Source organism: Psammomys obesus, unplaced genomic scaffold (assembly GCF_907164565.1).
Source record: "Psammomys obesus unplaced genomic scaffold, mPsaObe1.curated_primary_1811, whole genome shotgun sequence".
Lineage (NCBI taxonomy): Eukaryota > Metazoa > Chordata > Mammalia > Rodentia > Muridae > Psammomys > Psammomys obesus.
In genome coordinates, this window is record NW_026585895.1 from 56096162 (window position 1) to 56115204 (window position 19043).

Consider the following 19043-nt stretch of genomic DNA (forward strand, 5'->3'; position numbering starts at 1 on the left):
ATATTATATTATATTATATTATATTATATTATATTATATTATATTATTATTTTATTTTAGTTTATTTTAGTTTTATTTTATTTTATTTTATTTTATTTTATTTTATTTTATTTTATTTTATTTTATATTTATTGTCCAGATAGCTTTGCATGCAAATACTCATTGCATTGAGTCATTCTGGTTCAAGGTTTCTGGTTCCTGAAGCACCACAAATACTGAACCATTGCCAAGACTTGTCTGGGCTATCCTGCTGTTGCCCAGAGTCAGGGTCGTGGTGCAGCTTGGCAGGGCTTCCAGGGACAGATTCTGTGCGAGTTCCTGATTACCGCATACTTCCAAGCCTCCAGTATCTGCCACCCTGAGGCTCGCCAGACTTGACCTTTGTGCTTTGTAGCCTGTGGTCAGTGCTGCGCCCCAGCACTCTCCCAGAAGGGCATGTAGCACAGGCCATAGCTGCAGCAGCACCAGCCGGTCTGGTGGTCCTAGGGCCAACCCTATTCAGCAATGACCTGTTTCTGCGGGAGCTCCAGGGGTCCACACATCTCCCTGTAATCAGTGCTAGCAGCTCCACGGCTCCCCAGAAATAACTTCTGCACTTGTAGTGTGCTGGCTGAAACACAGCTGTGAAGGGTATAGATTTGTCGTTGTCCAATACAGCTCCATCTTTCCTTCGATTTCATGAATTCACATTTTAAACGCGTCTTCTCATTAGACTTGCCCTTTTTTTTTTTTTTTCTTATTAGTTGTTCTGGAGCTATAGTGGGCCCTGCAGACTCCTTTTCCACTGACAGGTCACCTCTCAGAGCCTGCACGGGTCTCAGACTCCACTGTGGGTGCCTGTAGCCAGCTCTTGCACCCATTCTGTAGGAGATGGGATTGGGAACCCGAGGCAGAAACTGAAGCGGAGACCTCGAAAGAATGGCTTTGTAGACCAGGCTGGCTGTGAACTCACAGAGATCCACTTGCTTCCCTGAATGCTGGGATTACAGGCTCGCACCACTTTCTTACACAACCCAGGACTATCTGCCTAGGAGTGGCACAGGATCCAGTGGGCTGGGACTTCCGTAATCCATCATTAATTTTAAAAAAAAGCCCTTACAGGCTTGCCCACAGGCCAGTCTGAAAGAAACAGTTCCTCAGTTGAGGCTCCCTCTTCCCAACTAACTCAGTTTGCTTGGAGTTGACAAACACTAACCAGTACAAGCAACATTTTGATATTAATAAAATTTTGAAGTCTTGTGGGGCCAGTGTCCTGGTGACAGGACTGCAATAGCAGGAAGTGTCTCGTGGAATTTCCCCGTGAAAAGCAGCCAGTGTGGATATCAAGGACAGAGTCCACCCTGAAAGCATAGTTTAAACAGGTCAGAGTGCCGAGACTCCTTTTAAGCACTTATAAGGCCGTAAACATCTCTGCTGTGTTCCTTGTGTGAACATTTTTTATTGGTGGTGGCCGTCAAGAATGTGGAGGGAGAGATCATTGCCAAAAGAGCATTCCAATGGTCAGGAATTGCTAGTAGTCATTTCAAACAAGGAGCCTGTTTTGAAATGTGCTGCAAAAGCAAGCTCCAGTTTTTTACTAAAACTTTAGGATGTTTTGATGGTGTTAGGTACTTCAGTACAGCTTTTTCAGCTGTTGGAGCTGGAAGTCACCAACGTGATGGGTTCTTGTAAGTAGAATTACCAAGTCACAGGCACACAATTTGTTTCCCAAAAAGGTTTATGCTGGTTCACACATCTATGCCTGGAGAGAGGCAGAATTTGTTTCCTTACCACTGCATATTGTCTTTTTAGTTTGTGACTTCCTGGTGCATAGAATGTGAACCTCATTTATTGCTTTTGCATGTTGCTAATAACTGTTTTGGTAATTATAATTACTTATTTTATTAGTGTTTATATTTCCCATCTGGCAAAATGCTTTCAAATCTGTCTTTTTCTATCAGTATGTAGTAACCAAAAACTTTGAGTATGAATTGCTTCTTTGTTCAATATGTTGCAACTAATTTTTCCAGGAGTCTTGTCTTTTTTATTTTCTTTCGTGGTTTCTTTGGTCCATGTTTTCTCCCAAATTTGAAGATTTTGATGGCACCAGTATCTCACCTTTTCTTTGGCAGTTTGTAAGATGTGGCCACTGGGAAATGACTAAGAATTCTCTGACATTGGCTCTTAATTCAGAAACTTTAAATATTAGGCACTTAACCATTTTTAGTTGGTGTTCTATGTTCTGTTCAAATTAGTCCTTTTTTTTGTCTTAGCTTTCATATTGCACATAATTGCACAGTGATCAATAGCTGCTGTAAAGCATGAGAAATATCTTCACAGTGCTCCTACATGGTTTCATTCTTTTAATGCTGTCATTTATTTCTGCTATTTTGTTGAGTAGTTTAGGGGTTATTTTTATAAATTTGCCCTCCACTTTCATACAAGGGAAAGATGAAGTTAAATAGCATATTGGCTCACATCATATAATGTGGGTTTCATGAAGGCCAGCTTCAGAAGAATGTGATGAAGCAAGTCTCAGACCACAGGGTTGGGCAGCTTGACAGAACAGAAAATTTTAAACATGTCCATCCTATTATTCTGTCTGCAGGGGCTGCCCCAGGAACTTCCTTGGCACTCCTCAAGCCTATTAAAGTATAAGTGAACCCATGGTGGTCTCTGTGACTCATGGTCTACCCTGGTACCCTGTTAAGGCTACATGCCAGTTTCTTTCCAGCCACATCTCCCGACCAGATGCTAGTGTTTATAGATTGCACTTGGCAGGTTATAAGCAATGGTGGATTTGGTCCTCTGGTAAGCATGTAAGTGTAGAATTCTGTTTGATTTTGGGACTTTAGTGTTATAATAGCATTTCTTCATGTTGAAAAGCATTGGGGGAACGTGACATGACCTTTAATTGTTGCATGGTATCTTATGTTTTAGTTTTGATTGTCAGCCTGATTATATGAATACACATTATAAAATGGATACCTATAAACGTGTTCTAGAAACTCTCATACTACTGAAGTTCTCTTACCCTACCTAGTTCCCTTTGTCCTTTCCTCAATCTAATAAGGTCCTAGGCCTGGTAAGTGAATAAATCTGTAGGACGAATTACCACCCTCCTTAACTCCCTCTCTCTCCACCAACAAACAAACCAATGGATAGTAGCATCTTCAAATCTTAAAATTATGATCTGGACTAATAATCTTAAAATTATTTCTATATTGAAGACATTTAGCCTTAGGTGCATTTATTGGTATTCAGCTCCAACTATACTAAATGTCCATTGTTGTCACTATTCTATATGATGCTAAAACATTAGTAGGAAGCATTGGTGACCGGATTACTTTAACGCAGCAAAGTTTTGCTCTTTGGTCTTTAGCTCTTAGAAATAATAGATATTATGGCAGCTCATAGAAAGAAAGCTGACAAGAGTTATTTTTCTGGTGAGTGTTTATTAGGGGAGTTATATAATCATGGTTTGAAGTGAGAAAGTGAGCCTTCATTAGGGAAGACAACCTAATGTAGGTCCTGAAGGGGATCCTCCTCCAGTCTCTTGAGTGTCTAGACACATACACCACTGTTGTCATAGGCATGAAGAGGCCCTGAAGGGAGAAGCAGACCTTTCAATTCCTTAACACAAAGGGAATTCCTGTCTTTTAGGATTCCAAGAGTGGGAAGGAAGATTCCATGCTATGTGACCAACATGTCAGGAGTCACAGGCTGGAGAGTACTACTAGATAAAAGTAGAATTATAATTCAAGGCTAATTTGAGTTTGCTCACAGTGGCAAAGGGGCAATGAGGAGGAAAACTGCAAGGCCACAGAAAACTTAGCTAATCCGTTTACGAGGTAGGGAAGGAGGGACAGGGGAATGGGAACAGGAGAGGATGTGGCTTGAATTCTAGGAAAGAGAGAACAGCTTAGTAGCTAAAGGATCTGTGATCTAACATTCTAGCATAACTTAAGGCCCTTCTCCCTTAAGCTGAACAGTAGGGCTGTGCTTGCTTACAGCAGCAGAGGTGGGAGGGGGACCCATGTTATTGACATTGCTACTACCTGTAGAGGGATTAAAACCTAGGCTACAGAGAGATATACTAGATCTTTCCCAGGGCTGCCACATCTCTAAACGTGGCCTCATTTTAAAGCAACATGTTCATGGCCTAACAATAGCTAGTATCAATATTGGTAATCATCTCAAGGAGACCTTGTACTCACAATGTTTATCCATTTCATTTTGAGATAAGAACTCTGAGGAAGAAGCAGCATTACCAGGCCACAGAAGAAGACAACGCAGCCACTCCTGATGAGACCTAACTGACTAGGATCAGAAGGAAGGAAAAGAAGCCCTCCCCTATCAGTGGACTTGGGAAGGAGCATGCATGCAGAGGGTGGAGGAAGGGAAGGATTGGGACGGGAGGAGGGAGAGAACCATAGGGGGGATACAAAATGAATAAAGTGTTATTAATAAAGAAAAAACCATAAACAAGAAAAATAAGCCCTTAATCATAACACTGAAAACATATATCATACAGACATAGAAGCAGGTGTGTTGGGGTGTGATCCAATTCTAGACTGCCCTCTGCTTTCCTTTTCTAAGTTAATTTGGCAAAACCTTTCAAAGCACCTGCTGCAGGCTAGGAATGGCAAGGAATGCAAAGATGAGTAAGAAATAATCTCTTCTCTCAAGGAATTCTCAGTTCCAGAGGGACAATGCAGCCAGTATGCAAAGAACTTTAATAAAAGACAGACCCTGTTGTCTACATGGATGTATGCAAACTTTACTGTGTTCAGGTCACTGTTTCACCATTAACTGAAGAAGAAAAGTCTCCTCTCTGGTCTCCAGTAGAGGACTTTGCATTCGAAATCCTTGAGTGGAGACTGGGGAAAATGCTCCAATTTCACATTTCACAGTGCACCCTGAACTCAGCCTAATAGGTGAGTAATAGAGCCCCCCCCAAAAAAAAAAGAATTCTGGACAACTTCCTCAGGAGCTGAGTTCTATGTTCTTCAAAGACCAACCTGCATCTCCCCTTTATCATCTCACTCCTGCTGTGATTTGGATATGGCTTGAGTATAGCCATATTCATGTATTGGAATACTGGTCCTCTATGTGGTCACCTTGAGAGCTAATTAGACTGTATAAGGTGAGTCTAGAGAAAGGGATTATGTCATTGGGCATCCCAGCCTCAGGGGAGATTAAGATAGCTAATATAACATTTTTTATATTAACATAATATTATGTTAATACAACATAATTAACATAGATTAGGATAGTTCTTGTGGGACCCCAGTTAGTTAACCTGAGAAAAAGTTGTAAGAGTCAAATTGACTCCTCCTTCCTTTTGGCTTCCTAGCTCACCATATGATTACTCTCACTGCTGATTTGTTCTTTTTCTACCCTTCATATCCCCAGCTTGAAATATTTTTATAATACCAGAAATACAGATTACACATTCCCATTTCCTCTATTTTCTCTAACCTTTGAGATCCACACTAAACTTTAAATTAGTGACTTGAAGATAGCAACTTCGGGAAGGGCTGCATTCTCTAAATGCTAGAAAGCTGTCAGAAACAAGGGGAGCAAAAAGCTCCCATCACCAAAGCACACAGCTTTTTACAATTTTCTTTAAGCCATGGAGAATTCAGGCTATATTTAGAGGCTTTTAAGTGCATGAAAATATTTCCCTCTGAGTTGCGCTCTTCGGGCCCTCTGAGCATTTGTGAGCCGATCCTTCCCTTCCATCTCTATGATCCATGCACCCACCAGATTGCATATTTAACTTTTTTGTTTTTGAGATCGTAATTACAACACTTCTCTCTTCCCTTTGCTCTCTCTAAGCATCCTATATATCCCTTCCTGCTCTTATTTAAATTCTTGGTCTCTCTCTCTCTCTTTTTTTTTTTTTTACTAATTGTTATTGTATATGCATATATATTCCTAAATATAACCTATTTAGTCCATATAATGTTACATGTATGTATGTTCTTAGGGCTGACCATTTGGCATTGGGAAACTAATTGTGTGCTTTTTGCATACCCTTCTTATGGGCCATTAGTTTGGTGCAGGATTTCTTTCTTCCTGAGGCATCAGTCCCAAGCTCCTGTGTTATTGTTTTGTTGTTGTTGTTTGTTTGTTTTCTTTTTTCATGTTTATAATTGCTACTCTCTACAATAATACAATTCTTTTTATTCTTTAACCTCCTTGAGGCTTTCTGTAGAGGTGAGCCCAATTGTCTTTGATTCCCTCCATTTAATCTTAGTAAAGTCTGTTTTCCAGATTGGGTTCTGATTGAAACAGAGCACTAAGGGATTTGAAAGGCAGATGGCACCTTTTTGATGCTATTTTGTGGTGAGCCTGCCAAAGAAGAGGACATTTTGACTGATAAATAATGGAAGGTACTCAAGAAAGGTGACAGGCACCAAACCTGATGTTAGATAAGAGTGGTTCTCAATTCATCTTTACACTTTCTCCCATGAGAACACAGGAGCATATTTCTCCAAGGCCAGGTGGAAAGTAGGAGAGATCGACTAGGGACACTATTGAGATGCTGAAGCAGAATTTTGGATGTCCAGGTTTCAAGAGCCATCCTATCATTTGTGTTCACTGAATTTGCAGTCAAAACCCAAACTGAGGTCAGCTGAGCTCTGGGGAAATCATATGGTCTCTCCCTTTTGAGAAATCTAAGCTTTGTCATTAACTCTTTTTCCTGATGGCTGACAAATGGGGCTGGGCTCCCCACATTTCTAGAGAAGGTCAGACAAGTCACACTCATGCTGAGTCTGAGATTTCTTCACCTGAACCTCCCAGGAGCAAGGTTCTAGCAGGAGGAACTGGATTTCTTTCAAGGTTGTACATTTGCCACACCCCACAAAAGAGGCTGGAGATTCCTGCACTCACCTAGATAAATGACCCAGGCTGTGTTGGAATCCAGTACTGCACCTGGGAGATGCCCACGCTGTGATTTGAACTTTTCATAAAGACTCTTTCTTGCCAGGTATAATGCATACATAGAAAGCCCTCTGACTGTAGGGCTTTCTGTATTTTAGGCCTCAGTGGATAGACAAAGCCATCTTGCCATGTCTCTGAGCCCAGCTCTGTGTGTGAACCTCTGTCTTTCACTTCTGATTTGGGATTCTGAGATTCTGGCTGAACTACCGAGCATGAAGAACCCTAGCCCTTTGCCTTAGGCAGAAAGAAATGACAGTGAAAAAAAAGGGGCCTCTGGGGAAAATATATACAAGGAATTAGAGGCTGGGGAATGGAGTGTTAAAGGCTGAATGTTATTTATAGCCTTGAAACTTGTAGGGAGATAATGTTATTAGGATTTCTGGATAGAGGAGAATTCTTTTGACCCTTCTGTCTCCAATGCCTTGAGGTTTGGTTCCAGGAACTAGCCTAGCTCTTCCAAATAGAGCATCATCTGGTTATGAATTTCAGCTCTTTGTCCTAAAGAGCCTGAGAAACCAAGGTCTTGGAAAGTCTTGGAAGTGTTACCTGTGTTTTATCTTTCTTCCTGTGGTCTTCTCCCTCAGGTACCATGACAAGCCAACTATGGAAAACACTGAAGAAAACATATATGAAGGTAATGCGGGGATAGGATACTAGAGAGCTTTGCTACTTGTATCCTCAGCTATGTCCTCTAAACACCCAAGCAAGAATCTTGTCTCCAAATCAGGTATAGCTCTTAGCACACAGTAAGTTGCCCATATGCCACTGTGCCTGCATTTTCTGGAGGATGCAGGCCACTACTCACTGCTCTAGCTACGGTTCCCAGCATCAGGCCAACCACAGACAAGAGCAGCTGGGTCTCAGCACATATGACCTGTGGAAATGCTTTTTACTCTGTCTTGCTGGCTTGTTCCCTTAAATCAGTAATCACTCTAGGTAGCCTTTGCTTCCCATGGATTTACTACAAAGTCTGGGTTGGTGGGTTACAAGAAAGCTGCCAGTTTGGAGATATTACAGAAAGGGCCTGGATTTAGGTAATCTTTCTCCTATTTTTGAAACTTAATCTTCATGCCTATTATTTGTTTTCATTCAAGCAGCAAGAAACACTCCTCAATATGGGGAGATTTCTGACTTGAACCAGCAGGTATGGGCTATAAGTGGTCAGACCCTTGTGACAGTTCCGAGGAGCAATACTGAAGCCCCAGGTCAGTGGTCATCTGTCGCTGCTTTGCTTTCCACACTACATAGACTGTGTTAAAGAAAGGGGCAGCAGCCTGTTGTGCAGTGGGTGGCCACAGTTAACAGTAGTTAGAAGAGAGCTCTGGACTGTTTGACCACAAGTGAATGTTAGATATATGACATGAAGATATACTGATTACTCTGGTTTTGTCATTGTTGTGCTATGACATATACATGCATCAAATCAATACTGTGAACCCCCAAAATATGTCTAATTATGTGCAAAAATCAGGCTTAACTTTCACTGGGGGCCACCTGGAAGAGGCAGAATTTTATACCTGCCTGGGAAGTGAAGTCTGTCCCAGACTAAAGTACCCACTAGGATGGAAGACCCTTCTTAAGCGTAAAGGGCTTGTACTCATTGATATGAAGCAGCTGATATGTACTTTGGAAGGGAAATATGTATGTTCTATATGACATCAAGACGTACTAAAAGAATTAAATGAATGAATGACACAGAGAGGTAAATTTCAACATCCCATTAGGCAACCCTTCCTAATGGTCTGAGGGCTCTCCAAGGATCAAAGGAGCCATTTAGAGGAAAAGTGTCTGCCACTAGGTGTTCAAGCACAGGTGTGAAAGTCTAAATCCTACCATTGGCTTAACTCTGTGACTGCCCCAATAGCTAGGACAGTACTTGCCTATCAGGATAGATGGGTGGGTAGGTGGGTGACCACTGGGTCTGGGCAGCAGGGATGACACTCTACAGGTGTCTTCTGCACTCACTTAGCAAACAAACACTGCTCTGCTAAGTCAGAACTAGAGAGCGTTCTGTCTTCCTGGCTTCGGAAAAAAACTATTATGCTCTTACCCTTACAGTCACCGTCACTGTGCTCGCATGCAAGTACCCAGAGTCCCTTGAGCAGGGCAAAGGCATTCCCATTTATTTTGGAATCCAGAATCCAGAAAAATGCCTGTTTTGTGGGGAAGTTGATGGACAGCCCACTCTGCAGCTGAAGGTCAGTGACTCAGAAAAATAACATAAAAATTTTAAACACCTGTGCTTCTTTTCTTATGCTTCTTATTTTTAAGTTAGCATGTAAAGCATTAGGTTTCATGTAACACTTTTAACATAGCATGTTTTAGTAGATTCTCAACACCCCAGCTCCCTCTTTTACCCTCACATCTAACAGTCTCCTTTCTGTTTGATGACACATATGTCCTCTTTCCTTCCACCTCTCTTGGATTCCTTTCTGGTCTTTAGAAAAAGCCATGTATCTTTACATGGATCATTGGCAGAATGTTAAATTTTAGAATTAACAAAGGAACTATTTTCCTAAGCATGTTTATTTCTAGCTCCTTTTAAACTATGAGCATGTACTTTAGAAGTCTGCCTTAATTAAATTAATTGATGTGGGAAGACCAAGCTCACTGTGGATAGTATCATTCTCCAGGCAGGTGGTCCTGAATTGTAGGACAATGAAGAAATCTAGCCACGAACAAGCAAGCACATAGCATGTTCTTGAATACGATGTGACAAATGCCTCAAGTCCCTTCCTTGACTTACCAGAGTAATAGACCATAGCTTAGTATTATAAGCCAAAAAAAGACTTCCTCCCCTGAAGTAAAGTAAAAAATAGACACGTGAATAATGTTATCTTGCCCTTCTCTAGTTGAGAAATTTTGTCTTGCTTAAATTTTAAGATGTGCTTGGTCATTGTGTACATGTATATGTCCTCTCCCTGATGCACCGGAATTTCCCATTTCAGAATTCCTATTCACTAGTCAGTGGCAGGCTTAGGCCTCACCTTGGTGTTATATACTATCCTATGTAATTGTCACACTTTCACTTCCACTATCTGTCTGTCTGTTTGTTTATTGGCCTTGCATTCTAAGAGAATTTCTTGTTCCCAGTTTAAAATTATGTTTTTTTTCTTATCTTATCTGCTAAATGACCCATCCTTAACCTTTTCTGAAATGTTCATTTTTGCTGTTACAATTCCTAAGCTTTTAAGATAATTGTATCTATGTACATGCATAGGAATGTGTATACATAGATATAATTTTGTTTGTATGTAAGCATATGCACACAAACATCTTTTTTCACCCTATAAACTTTAATTATGTTAACTCAACTCAATCTAGTTTAACTCAGAAAATGTGCAGAAACTTAGTTGCACCATTTAAGTACATGGGATATCTTTGAACAGAATAGCAAATAATTCTGACCTTTTAGAGCCTAGATTCTAGGGGAGAGATATGCAAATGATAAATATAATAGTGCATTTGTGATATGCCAAAAGATATGTCTTGGGAAAAGAAAGCAAAGTAAAACAAAACAAGTTTAGTAAAAAGCCAATCAGATCAGGGTAGAGCCTGGGAGTGGCAGAAACTGGGGTGGGGTAGGAGGAATTCAAAGGGAGAGCAGGAAGCAGAGAATTGAGTCAGCAGATGAGGGTGAGGCCAGGAGCCAGCGAAGACAGGTTGGCAGTGGTGCCGGAGACCAGAAAAGGACTTGCTGTCCTCGCCCAGGGCTTGGCCACTCCCTCCAGGTGAAAGGAGGACCTGGGATGCTTTCAACAGGGTGACCCAAAACAACTTAGGTCAAAAATGGATCACTCGGACTCTAGTTTTATCAGACATTGCAGGGGTCAAGGGTGGAAGCCCTCTGGAGGTTTTATGGTGAGCTGCATGTGAGAATTGAAGTTGGTGGGGGTAGATTCTGGAAATAGTTTAAGTGTCAGCAACAAGATTTGTTGACAGAGTAAATGTGATTACATTTCAAGCTCTGTCCTATGTTTGTAAGTCACTCTTCTGTTGGACTTTTGTCCTCAGAAATTGGCCATTGATGATGTATAATTTGGGGGGAAACTTAATGAGAGTGTTAAGAGTAAAGATTGCTTACATGGAGTTTAAAGAGAGAAAATCGACAGCAAATACTGGCAGCTATCGTAAGGGGTTTTCTGTAAAGTAAGAACTGACAGAGAAGTTGGATCATTAAAATGCAGTTATGTGACACATGACAATGTTTTGGCCAACAGTGGACTTCATGTACAGTGGTCTCCTAAGAGCATGTTGTCCAGCCACATTGCAACTGCCTTAGACTGCGCAAGAGCATTTACAATGTTGATGCAAGAGTGAAGCTGCCAATGAGTACTCTCTCAGAATGTGTCTGTCACTCAGTGCCATCTCTAAGGTTTTTGTTTTAAGATGAAAGCAAATATACAGATAAGAATTGTTGAGAAAAGAAAGCAGAAATGGATGGTGCGTACAAGAGCAGGAAGGGTGGCTAGAAGAATGTCCTTGCATGAGTGAGTGGAGGGCAGCCATTGTCTAGTCCTTCTCAGGTAGGACGGCACTGGGAGTTGTGCCCAGTCAGTGGATAATTTGGAGAAGTTCTTGAAGTTAGTCACTTCAGCTTCCTCAGGGAGTTGGAAACTGAGAGTGAGGATGACTGAAGAAGTGTGGGAGTTAGAAATAAGGTGGCAGATTTTCACAATTTAAACAGTCAGCAAATCTCTTCTGAGCAGAATGTCAGGACAGTAGTGAGCAAGTTTGACAAGTATTTATGATTAGGAGTAAAAAACACTCAATTTAGAAGGTGTATACTAATGAAGGAGAAAACTGCAGCAGAAACAGTGATAGGCAGGGAGATTTTGAAGCCTGCCTTCTTTCATTCCTTCTTTCACTCCTTTCCTTTCTTTTCCTTTATATTTCTTTTCTTTATTCCTTCCTTTTTTTATTTTCAGGGGAAGAGGGAGGTTAGTGGGAACTGAATCCAGGGACTTGCACTTGCTTGGCATTCTCTACCACTGAGCTAATTCCTCACCTCTGAAATGGCTTCTTCTTGTCCTGTTGTAAGATAGGCTTCCTTGAACTTAGGAATATTTAGTGGTTGTGTAAAAATAACAGCATCTATCAGAAGCAGCTTCTAGTTTTTTTCATGAGTATTCTCTCTCACATGTAGGAAGAGAAGATTTTGGATTTGTACAACCATCCTGAGCCAAAGAAGCCCTTCCTGTTTTACCACACCAGGACGGGTAGAACGTCCACCTTTGAGTCAGTGGCTTTCCCTAGCAGGTTTATTGCCTCCTCCAAGAATAACCAGCCATCTTCCTCACATCAAAACAGGGGGAATATTACAACATTAACTTCAATTTAAATGTAGGGCCTTGAACTTAGCATGGAAATAGAGAGTTGGTTGGGAGTCTTTGTCTTAAAACTTCAAGCTTCTAATATGTTATCATTTTGATCTGTGTTGTTTTCATCCTAAAAGGTAAGCAAAACCAACAATCTCGTTTCATAGATGAAGAAGAGATAAAACACAATGTATAATACAGAGTATGTGGGATGGGAGCAGTGTAAGGCTGTCCTATAAGCTCCATAGGTTGGAGAGTGTCCTTTCCAGGTACTTTTCAACTGGCCTAAAATTCAGAGGAGTTGGCAGTTCCTCTGAGGGTGACTCTCAGCTTTTATTCTCAGCTTTTATTGTTTACACTGGCAGGGAGGGTTCTAGTGAATCTGGTCACCTTCAGGAAGTTCCTGAAGCTATTTTGAATTGTTTACTTTTCTGCTTAAAGAACCTGCCTGGAGGATGGAATGTTTCAATCTTGGAGGAAACTGTTATGCATACATATAGCAAACTCAGAGCCTCCTCACACTCATCCTTGAGGGTGTCCTTATTTCACAGAGTATCAGCTGATGACTCACCCAACTGCAGTACCTCTGTGCACCCTAATACAATTATGTAATAGCACAAAGTTTGAAATGTACTTAGTTCACTGCATTTCTCAAACTTGAAACAACATGAGAATTACCAGGGGCATGTGCTAAACCTTCAAAAAACTTAAACCTCGTAAGTTCGTAAGTTAAAACCCCTTCCTAGACATTGCAACATGTTCCCTAGAGATTGCTTTCCTAGATCTTCTTGGTATAATTTTCTATGTACATATACTCAAATTAATCATAGTTAATAATATATGTGTGTGCTTCTGTAAAAATAAAAGGTTATATTAAATGTGTATTTCTTGCTGGTTTTTATATTTTGTTCTCTAAGGCCTTTGACTCTTGAGGGACTTAAAAGTGAGCTCTGCAGAATGACGTTCAAGCCCTAGAATCAAACTTCATAATATTCTAAGCAGAAAAAGAACCCAAATTTCTATCAACCAGTGAATAGATAATATATTCAATACTATCCAGTAAAAGGAAATTACTGATATTCAGCTAGATGAATTCTGAGAATGTCCTGAAGATGATAGACACAAGGAGAATGTAATAAATAGGTTCATTTATAAGAAGTTCAAGAATAGGTAAAACTAATTTTCATGCTTGAAATCAGAGCATCAGCACTTTGGAGTAAAAGAAAGCAGTGGAAATTTTTAGAAGCTGCTACAGAATTAAAACTACTCCATTCAAAGGATGGAAGAACCACAATAGCTTTGCACTACTGCACTGCAAGAAAGTGTATCAGAGGCCATTGGAGCAATACTTTGTAGAGGAAGAATATTTCCATGGTAGAAGTCCTTACCCACATACTTTATCAGTTAATAAAAGTAGAATGAGCCCATTCAAGGACGTTTCTGTTCAGAGCTGGCAAGATGGCACAGTGTGTAAAAGCACTTGATATATAAGCCCAATGACTTGAATTCCATCTCTGGAACTCACAATGGGTCAGTGGAAATAAAGACTGACTCACAGAAGCTGTCCACTGATCTTTATGCATATGCCAAGGCATGCACATGTACACACACACACACACACAAAGGCACCACGCTGTACAATAAGTAAATTTTAAAAGTTTAAAATGATTTGTTCCCAAGTATTTTGCCTGAAGAACTGCTAAAGAATGTGTCTTCTCAAACAAGAGAGAGATGTGGCTTCCTTATTAAAGGAAGACCCCCAGAAGATAGCCAGACAGAATGGAGCTGTTGTAGGCTCAGCAGACATAAGCCAGCCATGCAGACAGTGAGCTCAACTTACTGAATGAGTTAGACAGATTTTGATGGTGGGGAAAATTTACAGGGAAGTAATGAACTTTATAGAAAAATAAGCAAGAATTCTGGGTGGTACTACATGCTTCTAATCTCAGCATGATGAAGAAGAGGAGGAGGAAGAGAAAGAGAAAATGTGAGATATATATATATATATATATATATATATATATATATATAGAGAGAGAGAGAGAGAGAGAGAGAGAGAGAAACAGAAAGGCTAAAGATGGGGTAAGGCAATTTTTTTTATTTGAACAAGAATGTTATCTAGGTGTAGTTGCTGTTTCTTAAACTCTACCTTATTTGGGGTTCCTAAAGCCTCTACTCCCCTTCCAACTCTCCAACCCTAGGTAGAAGAGAAAGAAGGTTAGAAGGGGAAGGAGACGTAGACCTCTCTAGACTTAGTTTCAGCTAGTTAGGGCCTTTGGGTTCTTTGGGAAAATACCAGTATGTCAAGTAGTATAGCAGTGACAGCAGCAGAACAAACAAGCAGCCTTCCTCCTGTGTATCTCCCCCAAACTCCCTCTCTTGGATCTTGTATTTATCTCCTCTCAGAGCCTCAGAATTCCACTATCTGTAGCTAGCAAAGACCATGCCCCTCTTTAGGTCACATGAGGCAATTATTAGCTGTGGAAAAACTAAGGCAGTCCCATATCCCACACTTGGATTAAAACAAAAACCTGTTTATATAACATAACTGATTTTTTAAAGAAACCAAAACTCCCACTATATCTAGGAGGGAAAAAATATTAATAAATTACTGTATGAGACAGGTCTATTCTATTTACATTACTTGATATAGTGATTTACCTTTTCAGTAACACTTTATTTTATTTTGATTTATATATAGCTTTAACAAGGTTGTTCTGAGATTTTAATGAAGGAAAAGGGTTGTAGAAAACAAATAATTGTTATTGTTGTGGTGTTTCTATTGTATCTAGAACATCCAAGAAATTGCTTCAGAATCCACTTTTTGCACCTGTGGTTCAAAATAAGTATTCAATATGTATAAAGGTTTACTTATAGCAAATATACCCGAGGTAGCTGAAGAAACAGACCATTGGAAGCCTCACTTGTCAATATTCTTTTCTCTTTCCCCAACTTCTTGAACTTCGTTATAATATTACTGCATATATGACTGTCTCTAAAAATGAAGTGTTTAGCTTATGTCTTTTAATTTTTTATGGAAATGAGATCATAGAGTATGCATTCATCTACAGCTGCACATTCTCAGGATTCATTCATATGAGTTACAGTGTTTTGCAGGGAAGATGCCAAGAGAAATTATTCATATACATTTTCATAGTAATTTATAAAGATATTCTGTATTTATTTGAAGCTAGTTATAATTACATCCCCTTTTCTATTATTTATTATAAACATTGTATATAAATATTTGTTGTATATCATTTTATCTTTAATACAGATCTCATTTGCTCATGGCACATTTCTGATATCTGATCTCATTATTTTTCAATGAGAGAAATAATTAAGAATAGCCTAGGAAAGAGTAGTCAGTAAGGGAATTCTCTTTCATATTTTACATCCTGAAAGACAACATCCCATTCTCCATTGCATTCTGGAAACATAAATCTCTTTCCTCTCTGATTTCTTCAATGACTCACTCACATTGTGCAATCAAAGTACAATGTTTAGGCTGCATAGGCATGTGTAGTTTTTATTACTCTTAACTTCTGGGGTTTTTTTTTTTGAAGTATGATCTGATATGATACAAGAGATGATTTTGATTCTTCTATATTTAGTAAGAGCTGATTTGCCAGAGTCCTGAGGATGTGAACAAGTGGGTCTCTGGTTCTTAGGCCTTCTCTTGTGGTTCTTTTCCTTCTTTTAGTTTGCCTTGTCCATCTTCAATGTGATATTTGTTTTATCTTATTGTATTCTATTTTGTTATGTATTGTTATTATGTCTTGGAAGCCTCTTTTCTAAGGAGAGACAGGGAGTGGATCTAGATGGGAAGGGAGAAAAGGAGGGAGTAGGAGTAGTAGAGAAAGGGCAAACTGTAATCAAAAGATATTATATGTAAAAAAAAACCCTATTTTCTTTTTTTAAATTTTTTAAAGATTTATTTATTTATTATGTATACAATGTGTGTTCGAATGTACACCTGCACGCCAGAAGAGGGCACCAGATTTCATTTTAGATAGTTGTGAGCCATCATGTGGTTGCTGGGAATTGAACCCATGACCTCTGCATGTTTGTAGCAGCTTTATTCATAATAGCCAGAACCTGGAAACAACCCAGATGTCCATTAACAGAGGAATGGATACAGGAATTGTGGTATTTTTACACAATGGAATACTACTCAGCAATCAAAAAGGAGGAAATCATGAAATTTGCAGGCAAATGGTGGGATCTAGAAAAGATCATTCTGAGTGAAGTATCCCAGAAGGAGAAAGACAAACATGGTATATACTTGCTTATATATACCTATAAGATATGATAAACATAATGAAGTCTATACACCTAAAGAAGATAAACAAGAAAGCAGACACAAGATAAGATGATCAATCCTCACTTAGAAAGACAAATGAGATGTGCATTGGACATATGACAGGAGTCTACCGCAGAAGGCATCTGAAAAACCCTACCAAGCAGCATTTCAAAACAGATACTAAGACTCATAACCAAACCTTCGGCAGAAGGGGAGTTAGTATGATGGGGAAAGGATAGGAGCCCCACAAGGACCAAATATATCTGGGCACAGGTTTTTTTTTTCTGAAACTGTTTCTCCAACCAAGGACCATGTATGGATATAAACTAGAACCTTTACTTACACAAAGCTCGTGGTAGCTCAATAACCAATTGGTTTCCCATAATAAGGGGAACAGGGACTATCTCTGACAGGAACTCAATGGCAGGCTCTTTGACCTCCTCACCCCCCAAGGGTGGACCAGTCCTGCTAGGCCACAGAGGAGGACTTTGCAGCCAGCCCTGAAGATATCTGATAAAACAGGGCCAGACAAAAGGGGAGGAGGTCCTCCCCAATCCGTGGATTTAGAAAGGGGCAGGGAGAAGCTGAGGGAGGGAGGGTGGGATTGGGAGGGAATAAGGGAGTGGGATACAGCTGGGATACAGAGTTAATAAAATGTAACTAATAATAATAAACAATAAAAAAAAGAGCAGCCAGTGCTCTTAACCTCTGAGCCATCTCTCCAGCCCCCCCCCCAAAAAAAAAACTATTTTCAATAAAAGGGGGCTCATTCTATGGCTTTTTATTTCTTTGAAGGTTACTATTAAGAAATATAGTGTTATTCTTATGTTTCTGTCTTTTATAGGTGAATTGGCATTTTCTGCTTGAAACTTTTAATATTGTTTCTTTTCTTTGTTTCTTTGCATTGAAAACATCTGGCCCAGGGCTTTTTTTGGATGGGAGACTTTTGATGACTGCTTCTATTTCCTTGGGGGATATAGGACTTTTCAATCTTTCTACCTGATCTTGACTTAATTTTGGTAGATGTAATCTATCAAGAAAATTGTCCATTTCCTTTAGATTTTCAAATTTTGTGGCATATAAGCTTTTGTAGTATGACCTAACGATTGTTTGGATTTCCTCACTGTCTGTAGTTATGTCCCCCTTTTCATTTCTGATTTTGCTGATTTGGGTAGTTTCTCTCTGCCTTTTAGTTAGTTTGGCTAAGGACTTGTCTATCTTGTTGATTTTCTCAAAGAACCAGTTCTTGGTTTCATTGAGTCTTTGAATTGTTTTATTTGTTTCTAATTGATTGATTTCTGCTCTGAGCTTGAATATTTCCATCTGTCTGTTCCTCTTGGGTGTGTCTGCTTCTTTTTTTTCTAGGGCCTTCAGATGAGCTATTAAGTTTCTTGTATGCGATGCTTCAAATTTCTTTTTGAAGGCATTTAGAGCTATGAACTTTCCTCTTAGCACTGCTTTCATTATGTCTCATAAGTTTGGGTATGTTGTGCCTTTATTTTCATTGAATTCTAGGAAGTCATTTAATTTCTTTCTTTCTTTCTTTCTTTCTTTCTTTCTTTCTTTCTTTCTTTCTTTCTTTCTTTCTTTCTTCCTTAACCCAGCTGTCATTGAGTAGCGAGTTATTCAGTTTCCATGGATGTGCATGCTTTTTGCTGTTTCTGTTTTTGTTGAGGTCCAGCTTTAGACTATGATGGTCAGATAGGATACAAGGGATTATTTCAATCTTCTTGTATCTGCTGAGGCTTGCTTTGTGACCAATTATATGGCCTATTTTGGAGAAGGTTTCATGAGGTGCTGAAAAGAAGGTATACTCTGTTGATTTTGGGTGAAAAGTTCTGTAGACATTAGGTCCATTTGATTTAGGGACTCTGTAAATGCCCTTATTTCCTTGTTTTGCTTCTGACTGGATGATCTGTCTCTTGATGAGAGTGGAGTGTTGAAGTCTCCCACTATTAAGGTGTTGGGATCAATGTGTGATTTCAGCTTTAATAATATTACATTTACAAATGTAGGTGATCTTGTATTTGGGCATAGATGTTCAAAATTGTGATGTAATTTTTGTTGAAAGTCTATTTCATTAGATATGAGGATCACTACCCCAGCTTGTTTTCTGGGTCCATTTGCTTGAAAGACATTTTCCCAGCCCTTTACTCTGAGGTAGTGTTTATCTTTGTTGCAGACGTGTGTTTCTTGGATGCAGCAGAATGTTCGATCCTGTTTCTGCAACCATTCTGTTAGTCTGTGTCTTTTTATTGGAGAGTTGAGTCCATTGATGTTGATAGATAATAGTGACCAATGAGTGTTATTTCCTTTTATTTTGGAGTTGGTGGTCATACTGTGATTCATTGCTTGTTTTCTTTTAATTTTTGTTGGGAAATTATCTGTATCCTATATTTTCTTTGGTGTAGTTGTTTATGTTGGATTGGAGTTTTCCTTCCAGTATCTTCTGTAGGGCTGGGTTGCTGTGTAGATATTGCTTAAATTTAATT

General features: G+C 39.5%; 1 protein-coding gene across 1 annotated transcript in view; it reads left to right on the plus strand.

The window, feature by feature from the left end:
- The window catches only part of LOC129671143 (interleukin-36 gamma-like), a 71571-nt gene extending 59286 nt beyond the window's left edge, over positions 1-12285 (plus strand). Inside the window, 5 exon segments of the mRNA XM_055599760.1 lie at positions 7515-7564; positions 8025-8135; positions 8989-9128; positions 12077-12218; positions 12221-12285. Of these exon segments, the coding sequence (XP_055455735.1) occupies positions 7515-7564; positions 8025-8135; positions 8989-9128; positions 12077-12218; positions 12221-12285 (508 nt within the window).
- The last annotated feature ends 6758 nt before the right edge of the window (positions 12286-19043 follow it).